General features: G+C 31.2%; 1 protein-coding gene across 2 annotated transcripts in view; it reads left to right on the forward strand.

The window, feature by feature from the left end:
- The window catches only part of LOC105833124, a 171464-nt gene that overhangs the window by 120377 nt on the left and 38386 nt on the right, over positions 1-12701 (forward strand). For both annotated transcript variants that reach the window (XM_028192833.2, XM_012674589.3), the window contains exon 4: positions 1874-1998. In XM_028192833.2, the coding sequence (XP_028048634.1) occupies positions 1874-1998 (125 nt within the window). The remainder of the gene's footprint in view (positions 1-1873; positions 1999-12701) is intronic.

Raw genomic sequence — 12701 nt, forward strand, 5'->3', positions numbered from 1 at the left:
GGGGAGGAGGAGAAGGAGGGTTGAGCATTAAGGGTGGAGCGAGCATGGCAGGAATTTCGCGAAACGTTTCGTGGATCTATAGACGCCGTCTCCGTTGAATTTTCCACTCGGAAAGTGTACTCGATATTCCTTCGCAAATCTCGGTTTTTTCTCTTCTTTTTGCGGAATAAATTTGAGTTATAAACGCACTATATTCCTTATAGTTAGAACTAGAAATAAACTCTGTTTTTTTAAACCCTTCTCCTGATCTAGGCATGTTTCGAGATATTAATGGAATATGTTAATATCAAATGAAAGTCAGAATCAAAAAGATCCTGATGGGTCTTTTTATAAATTTGTCATTAAAACAACTTAAGCAGATGAGAAAGTTTTAATAAATCAGTATAATTAAAATGATAATTGTTTCCAAGTATATTTAAAAAAATAAAGTACAAAACCAAACAAAATATAAATGGAAATTCATAATTTATAAACAAAATTACACATAAATAGAGTTTTTTAATTTTATGAAAAATACAATAAGTTAAAAACTTTATTAATTCAGTTATTAATTAAAAGAAACAAAATATTTAGGTATTTTATGTTTAATTGATGATCTTGCACAAACATTTATTTTTTCTTTCACCATTGCACAGAATAAATATGATTTTAATTTATAAAATTTTTTTCATAAAATACCACAGGTACAGATAGTACCAAATGTCATTATGATTTAAATGTATATTTGGGAATATTTTCTCTAGATTATTTTCTTATTTTATTGGATTACACTTTTTTTATAAAGATGATTTTATATAAAATATAACTTATTAATAGATATAATTTTAGTTACTCTTCTATTATATTTTTTCTTATGTTTCTTTAATAGTAAATTTATGAATATGTATGTAAAGAGTCTCAAGTTTTCTAAAAATTATTAGACAAAAGGTCATCAATATATGATATTCATATAAAACTGAAGTTATGTTACAAATTCTGTTAACCTGTATACAAAATTAAATTAAATAGAAATTAATTGATTAAAACCAATACAAATAAATTTGTCTTAATCAAAATTTTACTTTTCTTAAAAGAATTTTAAATCAAATTATTAACATTTTTTTGTTTAAATTAGATTTACAGAATCTGAAATTCTTTTATACAATTAAGATAAGAAGGACAAAGACCAATATTACTAATATCAATTTAATAACAATTTTTTTAAATATACTAAAAATTTTAAAAATTGGAAAGGACTTTTTTATTAGTATAAAAATCACCTTTTGCTCATTTCTTTATCATTACATTACATTACACAGAATATAAAAATTCTGTGAAACTAATTAAAAAATATTTTCTAATAAAAGAAAATATAATTTAGAATCTGCTTTAGAATTTTCTTAACACCGAGAAACTGAGTGCATCTGTCACACTCTCGTGCTTCGCAGAGTTTTGAAAGTCTACAAAATGCATATTCGATAAATTAAAAATCCGGTTCAGAGAGTCAACTTTGTGTGCAGAATCTTAAGTGGAGAAAGTTGCGATAGATAAATTGCGATTCTCGTGACAGACACCGCCCCGTGCATTTGCTCTCAACCCTTGTAAAACTATTCTTGATCGATTATTCCTGTGTTTACGATCTTTACTTGCAGCTTGACGCGCACGAAAAAAATAGTGCGACGTAAAGTCACATTTCAGCAGCTTAAAGTGCTATAAATTGCCATTGATTCCAAGAGTGAGACGGCACACTGTCGTTATCGTCTTTTTTTTTCCGAAGAAACGCGGAAAGTAAAAGAACATTTAAAAGTAACTTGAAATACGCTGCGTTATGCATATATGAGTCGCAAACTCCTTATTCTTAATGATTATCTAAAAGCGCATCTTCTTGTTTCAGAATCTCCGCGCCGTTCCAAGTGGTCGCCGCGGTTCTAATCTTTGCTGCGACGGTGTCGGCCATGATCGGCCATTGTTATTCCGATCACAGGACCCTCGTAGCCTGCGGACTCTTCCTTCTGAGCGGTAAATACGTCATCGAACTTAACAATATATGTATTTAGCTTCAAATTTTACATCAAATATTTTCTATGTAATGTTACTTGAAGTTTTTCGGTATTTGTTTATGCAAACATTATTCTACAACTATTATTTGAAGTATATTCTAATAGAAATTTCAGAGTAAAATATTAATAATCGGAATTGAAGAAATTAAAAAATAAATTAAACGAACACAGATTGTCAAGTAAAATTGAATTTATGGATATGCTTTATATGTATAATTATTTAATATTTAGATCTGATTATGTACAAACATTTTTCTACCGGAATTATACTACTACTGTATTAAACTTGAGGCGAAAATAATGTTCAGACGAAACGGCAATGAATGTTCGGACAGTCCTTAAATCTAATCCGAACGTTAGAATTCACCCTCGATCAATGCGTGCAAGTCCGCTCAAGAGAAAGCCTCCTTTCTTTCTCCGTCATTCTTCGCACTCTATCGCGTTCTATAAACGGTTAAGCAAAGACGAGTGGACTCCCGATGTTCCGATCCGTGTGCATTGTTCGCGCGGCAAAGGATCCGCCATTGTTAAAGTCCACGTGATCTAGGTGCACATGCCGTATATATCACAAGAGTCGATTCTTGGGGTGATCGACGATCATTGTTGGTCCCAATGCCGGGCCAACGGAAAGCGTGTACCCGGTAAAACATACGATATCAATCAATCCGACGTGATCAGAGTTATTTTCCTTCCTAAAATAAACAGCGGAGAAAATTCTACTGTGTTTCTATTTTCTTTTCCTTTTGGTCGTAAAATAAGCACGTCTGAAGCTGCGAGAAATGACGTCCAATCAGTGGAGAATTTTTGAATATCCCATTCGGAATGGAACACATTAAATTATTTGATATTGGTAAGGTCGAAAAATAAGTTTAATATCAAATTAGCCCTACACTCGACCAGCATTAAAGTAATAATATCATAGTATTAATCCAATATGCGGATCGGTATTGAATAGTAATAGCGAACGAGTAGAGGAAAAGTTGTTATTAGCTCTCGTAAATGTAATGGCTACGTAATGTAGTATCTGTTATTAGGTAATGAATTCCAGTAATTACTTATTGTATTATTTGTTTAGTGGCCCACTGTTATGCGATCGTGCTATTATGCCAATATATAATTTATTGCTGAAATATATTGCTATATGTTTTTGCTTTTAAAAGCATTTCAAAGCTTTTTCAAGCATTATTTTAGCATTTAATTACGCATATTCTTTTATTCTTTTTAAACTCGAGCTTATCTCTTCATATACCCTAGTAGCAAAAAACATTGGCGTAATATTGGAAATAATGTAAACGCAATATTGGTTTAATATTGGTTCAGCATTGGGCCAATGTTGAACCAATCAATGTTTCATTTTTGACGTTAATTGCATTCTAATTTGGAATCAATATTTTATAACCAATATTGGCGTTATATTGAAAAACATTGGCCAATGCATTCTCAATATAACCAAAGCTTAGCCAATATTTGCCAATGTATTGTGCTACTAAGGTATACCTTTATTTGAGTGTTTTTTTGTTATTTATTTGTTATTTTCTTTTTGACCATACGTTTTGAGTTATACAAAGTTAAACAATAGAATGGGACTTTGTTAAGCTCTTTGGAGTAAAATGTCAATCTGGCAACGTGAGCATGTGCAATTTATCACTCTATATAATAAGGTTTCACAATTCACTTCTGCAGGGTGAACATTCACTTCAAAAAAATATCAATCTACGTAAAGTCATGATAAATCGTGTTTTGCCACCCTGACTGCGCGACTTGTTACAGCTTAGTCCATTCTCTCACCTACAATTCAGTCGTACTCTGAATGTTAATCATCTCTATAGATTTTGTGAACGATCGTTCGTAATAACGATCCATTGTGAAGGAACGTACACATATTTGGCGAGCTCGCGACTTGCCTTTACTTTCCCAACAACTCAATTCAGGAGGATGATGCTGCCTATTCACGGCGAGATGCACAGCGCTTCGTGCTGCAAAGGGAATGGAAATGATCTATCCGCGCGTCCTTGCAGGTTACAGGGGGATCCTACGGATTACGGCTGAAATCGGGATGCGCAGCGATCTAAATGCGTCGCTAACCTATGCGACGTCTTTCCATTTCCAACCCTTTCAGGACATCGCGCCGATCACTCTCCCCCCTCTCCCGGATATTTCACTCCCCTTGCGTCATCCAACTTCCGCGTCCTACCCTCCTTTTTCTCATCCGGCAGGTGAGTCGATATCGAGCGCGTGTGATTCAAACGAAATCGAAATTTCGGGCGAGAATGATGCCAGCGGGGGTCGGAAGAGGGATGAGAAAAGGTCGGTAATATCGTCGTCGGCGTTGAATTGATTTCTTCAGTGGCGGCGCATGGGGTTAGGAGAGACGGGGGGAGATTTCGACATTTTAATAAAAACCACCCGCGGTTTTGTCGTCGGTGCCGATGAAGGATAGCATTGCATATACGGAAGGTAAAGTGGCATCACGTAGACCGCGACACTTTATTCTCCGAGGAAACCGAGCGGCAAGCATTCTTTCAAAATATAGCAAACATTTTCTTGTAACCCTACTTTTTCACCATGTCATCACTCATACGGGAGAGATTCTGAATGTGTACTGGCCATCTAAAATGTACCTCATCAGTATTTTATATTTTTATTTATTATAAGTAATATTTAGTGACAAAAATGTAAAGTAAATGAGGAAGGAGTAACACGGATGAAAATTTAGCAAGTTAAATTTAAAAAGTCGCAAAGGCACTTTATTAAATAGAGTTTTTTTAACAAAATTCTATTTTTCTAAAATAAATTAAGTGACTCTTGCTCGATCTACCTTAGAATTTGTCATATTGCCAATTTCCTACCAGAATCATTTCTGGTATAACGCAGCCGGGAGAATTACTCCTAGTACCTACTTTAAAACAATCTCTTGCGTAAACGCGCTTATGCAAATTTCTGTTACGCTGCATGCCAAGTGCACTGAATCGTGAATACGATGTGTGATATGTGAGTCTCTCTCTCTTTCTCTCTCGCGTTGAAGATTGCTAACTCGCAAAATCTGAGAAGTTTGAATTGTGATTTAATTAATCGATAAGCGTCTTTTCATCTCCGTTTTCTGATTACATGCGCACTTTCGGTCGATACATTTGCTGCGGAAAAAGTACTGTACATCTATCTCTTCTAACTTCTACCCGTATTCTGACCGGTATTGTACGTCTACTTAGGGCAACTCATTATTCTTACCGCGTCTAGCCGGAAATCGATAGCAAGAAAAGCTCCTTCTACCGCCGGCTAATTGTCATCGCCTGTAGATGATTACGCTCGTTTGTTAGACGCGCGCGTCGATTGTGTCAGGGAAGGAACAAGAATATTAATCAAACAACTTCGTATTTTTTAGTAACGCGTTTAATTAATCCTTTGATTCATAGTTATGCTAAACAAGTCTGCACAAAAAAAAATGTTCTGTTATATTTTATTGCAAAATTTGTTACAAGTTTTACCATATTTAGCGAAAAGTTGGAACAACAACACTCGACAACCTATTTTAAGTATCATCAGTAACAATAGGAATTTTTTAAATATACGTTTTTAAATAAAAAAGAGACATTTTTTAATAAATTGGATGCTAAAAATTACCAAGCAGATTGTAACATATTGTAGCAAATTTAAACATATTTTATATTTTATTATGTAGACAGAAAAATCATATAAAATCCAGACGGTGTGTAGAAAAATTAAAATGGTAAAATTACGTGGACGAGAAAGGAAACATTTGATAATAGTACATTACAAGTGTAAAGTTGTAAATTACAGAACTCAATAACAAAATTAAATTGATGGAAATTAACACGTACAAAAAATTTTATAATTAGAAAATTGATTTTTAAAACTCAATTTGATCCCTTTGTTAATACATGCTATTGTACTCTGTATGTACACAATTTTGTACATTTGCCTGTGGTGGTCTTGAGAAAATGCTTTTAACTATATTTATACAGCCCGTTTGCTTTTTTATTTTATTAATTTAAAATTTGGAGTCCCAGTTAATTTTAACAGATTGTATGAGTATATTTAGTACCTTTAATAAAAATAATAAAATAGTAAATAAGAATATTATAATATTATAAGTCATATAGAAGTAAATAAAATCTCGTAAAAGTTAAATAAGAAACTAACATCGATTGTTAATAATGAATAAGTTCAAATAAATTACTAGTATTTTGTATAATGTGTGTACAACATGTTGCACATAGACATAATATATAAATTTTAGATGTCTATTTACAATTTGATTTAATTTTTATTAATTGTATTATGTTAAACATGGTTTAATCATAATTTATATCTATTTATATTTTTTATACATATTAAAATTTGCATATTATTACATTTTATTAATATTTATTTAATTAAAAAAAAAGCTACGGATACTAATATAGGCTTTTGAAAGCGGCATTTTCTTATTTCTTTAAACTAAATATTACACTATACACGTATAAAAGTAGAAATTTATATATTTATTTTAAATGTTGAACTACATTTTACTATTACACAAAATGCATATTATATATATTCCATGCATTTTGTGTACTATATATTTAATGCAACATTTTATTCACAGATCCATTACGTCAATATAAAGTAAAAGTTAATTTGTCGCTCACTGGTATCAGAGCGTATCAACGAAGTTGTAAACAACATTGAATGTTACATTGATCTGTAACATAAAAATATATCCTTGTTATTACATCGTGCAAATAGTCAATATTAAAAATATATCTGGCTTTGAATCGCTATGAATACAATTTGTACATTGTCAAAATTTGATTTCGCACTGAGGATGGCTCAAAGTAAGCCAAAACGTCTGAAGATCATTACTTGCTAATTAATTGTAAACCTTTTTACAACATGCTGTCAAAAGTACAATTTAAGCAAAAGGTTTTGTAAATTTTATGTGTAAACTTTTTAAATCGTTTCAAACGCGGAGTCATAATTAGAAAAGAGCAACAGTATCACAAGCTTTCGATCCAAGACAAAAAGGAAGGGAGAGAGAGGAAAATGGAAAAATTATCATATATAATATTTTGTCAAATATAATATAATGTTTTGAAAATTTTTAATTTTACTACGGTGCTCTTAAGTTTGAAACCTCAACATTAATAAAAAGGCATTAAAACTCCAGCTCCATTGGTCTTTTACAAATTATTTTTTACTTTGAATAAATTGTCACATCTAAATGTCAATGTTGCTTTCTCCGAATTTTTCTCATTTTTCTCATTTCTAGTGCTTTATATAAGAGAAATCTTAACAAATTAGAATTAATTAAAAATTAATTAAGAATGATAGATCAGATAATAATTATTTTAATTTTTTAAATTTTAATTGTGTGATTAGTATATTGTTCAAGATATTAATTGTAATATCATAATTATATTTACTGAAATAAACCCAAAAAGGTCGGTAGTTAAAAATAATTACTTTTAATTATATTTATTTCACGTGGGTAATATTTTTTATGTATATAAAACTATTCATAAAATTATTTATAAACAATTGAAACAATTGTTATATTATAATTTGTCTTAATATTATTCTTTCAAAAAAATTAAAGGCTCGAAAATAAAACTTTACTTAAAGTGTATGAAAAAATGATTATAGCTCTGTTAAAAAGCAGCAAATTTATGAATAATAATTCAAAGAACTAAAAATTAAATAATATTTATTTTATTATTTTTTGAAAAAAGAATGTAATATTTAATAATTAATAAATAAAAATAATGTGAGAAGATAAAGATGTCGAAATAAAATTTATTTTTACAATTAATAAATTTTTATTTATATCAATTATTAGTTTTATTCTATTATTAATTATTAATCTTACATTAATATAATTTATTATAATAAAATTCCTGATGATACAATTTTAAGAAATCCTTAAAAGATATTATAAAAATGTTTGTTTAATTTGTATATATAATGGATATAAAATATTCTGCAATAAATCTTTTTATAAAAATATAAAAATTTCAAATAAAATTACATGATTGCATTATTATCAGCTACACAATTTGATAGAAAATTGACATTAGTTGTACCTGACTTTTTTTAAATGTCAGTATGTACAACATACAAATAAAGCGTAATTCGATAAATTTTTATTTATATTATTTGTTTCTCATTTATTTTATATTCTTGTAATTATATGTTGCTTATATTAAATAAAAATATAAAATATTGTTGAGATATATTGTTCAAATGACCGGAACACATTCAGCAATTCGTTCGTATCACAAAAAAGGCATAAAGTGACATTAATACAAAAAATGAGCACCAAAACGAATCAATTCACTGTTTCAAAATATTTTATTAATATAAATACATACAAAGTAAATAGTATCAAATAGGTTTGTTTAACTTATTGCAATTTTATTTAAAAGTTTTGAATAAATAATTATTGAAAAATGAGTTTTTAGTTACTTGAATTACCCAATTCATAATATTCACATATTACTCTGCTCTTTCAATTTGAAAGTAATGGTGGAAGATTCAACTTGGAAAAAAATTTAAATAGCAAAACAAAATGTACAAACAATACTTAATCGTTCATAATAAGCATTACAAAATAATAATTTATAATTCTCATTTCTCACACGTCGGTTTCCTATCGCGAATGAATAAATTTTGCATGAGATCAAAATAGTCACCGCGTGGCTTATAAATCGTTAATCACACTAGTTAATTATTCGGGAATTACAGATTATTCACGCACAGAAAAAACGATTTTGCTGAAATATCTAAAAATTTTACTACAGACACATAGATATGAAAATAATTATGTTTGAAAAATTGAAATAATTATGTAAGACGTTCAAGCGTGATGATAATAAAATTCTGCAAAAATTTCGACATATCAGCGATCTGCATCCAATACATTTATTTTGATTTAATATTATTATTTTCAGATATCTGTATCAGAAAAGTTGTCCTTTTTTCGTGCTTATTATTGTTCTTCTCCGACATTGATGACATCGTAGTTCGAGTCGAGTGTTGGTCTCGTGGAGGAAAGTCGTTCTATGTGAATTGGTGTTTTCCCAGTTGCAATTTTTATAAGCTTTCTTCCCTCAGCTCTCCATCTCGGGGGGATCCTTTATTTTTAAAGCTCATTTATTGTTGTTGTTATCACCCAGAGAATTTCTGTCCTCCAAGGAAGGATGCGGTACTGATTTGTTTACGCTTATATTTGGAATTAATATTGGGGAACGCCCGATTAGATTTGTAATTGGGTTCACGTTTTCGAATACTTCGTTTGTATCGCAGTGGAAAAAAAGAATATTTCCTTGTTTAAAATTTCTACATTTGCGAGATGGGGCAATTCAAGTGAGCTCGAAATTCGGATCTTTCGTTTGACATACGACTTTTACACCGGGATATCCGGCGCGGCGCGTCGCTGTTTATTGTGTAAATGCTAATTATTCGCAAAGAACGATCGCGTTTTGTGAAATAATAATCTGTTGACGGGGAAAGCGAGCTTGTACGCCGCTGCCTACCGCCTAGCCTCGAGCTTCACTGAACTGCGGTTGACAATACGATTGTTTACCCGGCGGAATATTCTGTACTCCGCAAAAATAAGCACCGATGCCGCGGGCCAGCCAAATATTATTGCCAAAACATTTAACGCTTTATAAAATAAATGCAAGCCGAATAATCCGTTCGTTGCGTTTGACGTTAATTTTAATAAATAAATTATTGTCGTATATCAAATCTGTAATCCCTTGGAAAAACGAGATTTATATTTTTTATTTTAATCAATCGAAAAACATTTTATTCTCTGTGCTTTCCATTTATTTCTTTTTTTTTGAGAGAAATTACCGTCGCCGCACCGATCAATTTGTCGGATATTTGCAAATGAGACGTAATCTGACTTCAAGACTGCTTCCTTCGATGGAAATTAAGAGACTCGAGGAAAAGAAGAGCCTCAAAAGATTCCAATTAAAATTTTGTCTCAACATCGCTATTTCAATTCACATTAATAAAACTTCAATTAGAAATCTTGTGCAAACTACAGAGATCAGTGCAAAATGTTAGGCACTTTAATATTTTTTGCTCGTAGATCGCGGGGAAGAGAAAGAGAAAAAGAGATACAGAGAGAGAGAGAAAGAGAGAGAGAAAGAGAGAGAAAGAGAAAAAAAAAGAGAGGGAGAGAGAGAGAGCTTTTTGTACATTTTTTGCATTAGTAGTTGCTATTTTCTTTAAGACGACTTTATAATACGAGGTACTTAAAGAAGGCTTCAAACGAGCGAGCCTCGAGTCGCAGCGGTATTTCCAAAGGCCTTTTAATAGTGCCGTGGAAGATAAAAAGCGCGTATTTTAATGAAAGCAGCTTTCCTGTGCGAGTACCTCGCGTAATATCGCGAAATAAAGCCGTGACGAATGAAATCGAGACTTGATCTTCGGAAAAATTGAGTTTTTAGGTCGACTTGACAGAAATGGGACAACCAATAATTAATGAATTAAACACAAAAGATAAAGGACAGAAAATTTTATTCTTTAATATCGCTTTTTCGTGAACATATTCATTTCCTGGCCGTATTAAGAACGCATCACGTGTTTTACAATTTATTGAGACTTTCAAATTTATATTACATTATAACCGATCTATCATATTGACGTAATTGATTGAAATAGGTAAAGATAACTGGTTTTTATAAAATGGATGCGTCTGTTTTAATGCGTCATTTACTCGCTACAATGTCAATAAAAAAGTCGATAATATTTTATTAGCTACGTATGTTTAAAACACTATAGTGTTTTAAGGTAAAAAAATATTGAAATAATGAAAAAATAACAATTTTCAATTTTATATCAATTTTATATAAATTGTATAAATGAGAGAGAGAGAGAGAGAGAGAGAAAGAGAGAGAGAGAGAGAGAGAGAGAGAGAGAGAGCGAGAGAGAGAGAGAATTTGGAAACAAAATATCGTAGAAACTAAATTAAAAAAACAAATTTAAAGCTCTATCTTTTCTCTTTAAAATGTATTTTTTGTTGATATTTTTTAATCAAATTATAATTAACTTTTCTTGAGAAAATCTCAGGCGTAAAACTGAAACTTTTCAATGGTAGTATATATGTCTTTTTATTTTACAAAATTAAATAAATATTTAATAATGTTTTTATTAATTGAGAATGTACAAATATAAAGAAAATCCTATTTTAAATGTAAAAATGAAAATCATTATTTTTGTTTATTCGAGTTAACTCGGTTTGATATATCAAAAAAAATCTATGCGTCTAATGAAATACATGAAAGATTGTATATTATTTATAATTGTTAATTTTTTTAACGTTAAAATGTAAATACTGTTAATAATGCTTTATTGTCAAATAATAATTATGAAATAATGGAAGAATTGCGTTTACAATAATTTACGTTTATAATCCAGTAAAATATGAAGGCGACGTAAATTACATATATTTGAAGTGAAAATGACTAAATCTTATATTTAGATGGAGAATTCGTTAAATCGGTGTTTTTTTTCGGTTTGAATTTAGTTTTGAACAAATATGCATGCAAAAATAAATATGCGTAAACAAATGCGTAGCAGTTATGCGCGTAATAAAGAGACAAGTATGAAAACAAGAGGTATAATCCTGAATAACGTTTACTGCTGATTCGCATTAACCACCCTTTTTCACCCCCGCCGCACCCGATATTAATTCAAAAACATCCTTCGCGAAACAAGCGCCTCCGGCAAAACTTTCGCGCGTATTTTTGCATAATTGAACATTCTTTTCATGCGCGTGACGAGGGATGCGAGAGTAAAGGGCGCGCGAGGTAGGGGCGTAGGTAGCACAACTCCCAAGCTGCAAAAAGTAATAGAGAGAAAAGAGAAGAGATGAAAGAGAAGAAAGAGAGAGAGAGAGAGAGAGGGGAGGGAGAGAGGGAGAGTGGAAGAGAGAGAGGGTAAGGGGGAGAGGGAGGAAGAAATCGCAGAATGGAGATAGCTTTGCTCATTCGCCCGCGTGTCTACAGCCTTGCGATAAAATTCTCGGCGGATTTTCAAGTAACCTTTCTCGTTCCCCACGTCGCGCCGCACCCCTGTAGCGAATGGTGCCGCCATATCCGAGACGAAGCAATTTCGGAGCGGACTTCGGAATCACACTCGAGGGGCATGATTGCACCAGTACCGCGTTTAGACATGTGCAGCGCGTATCTACGTTACAGCCGGCGGCCTCCGGTGTGTTTAGAGTCGAGGAAATTTGCATGATGCAGAAAATTTTTATGACGGTATTCCATTACACGTGGAACACTTAAAAGCCAGTTGTGTTTCAACTGTACTGTCGTAAAAAATTTATTTAAAACCGGTAATCAGTATTTGGCTCTTTATAACCAATTTTTTAAAAAAGATCCCCATAGTCTTTTCAAGAAGAATTTGATCAAAATTTAAAAATAAGTTTATGATTAATATACAATTCTTGAATTTTTAAATTTTGTTAATGTTTTTAAACTTAAAATATAACTTTTTGAAATAATTTTTATGGTAAAAAAAATTTTGAGTAATTTAGTCGTAAACAAGATAAGAATTTCGGAAAGCTATTATACATTCATAAAAAAGAAGAGGTTTAAAGAACATTTTACAATTAAGGAAATAAAAGTTTTACCATATTATTTTCATGGA

The sequence above is a fragment of the Monomorium pharaonis genome, chromosome 5 (assembly GCF_013373865.1).
Source record: "Monomorium pharaonis isolate MP-MQ-018 chromosome 5, ASM1337386v2, whole genome shotgun sequence".
In the NCBI taxonomy this organism is placed as follows: Eukaryota; Metazoa; Arthropoda; class Insecta; order Hymenoptera; family Formicidae; genus Monomorium; species Monomorium pharaonis.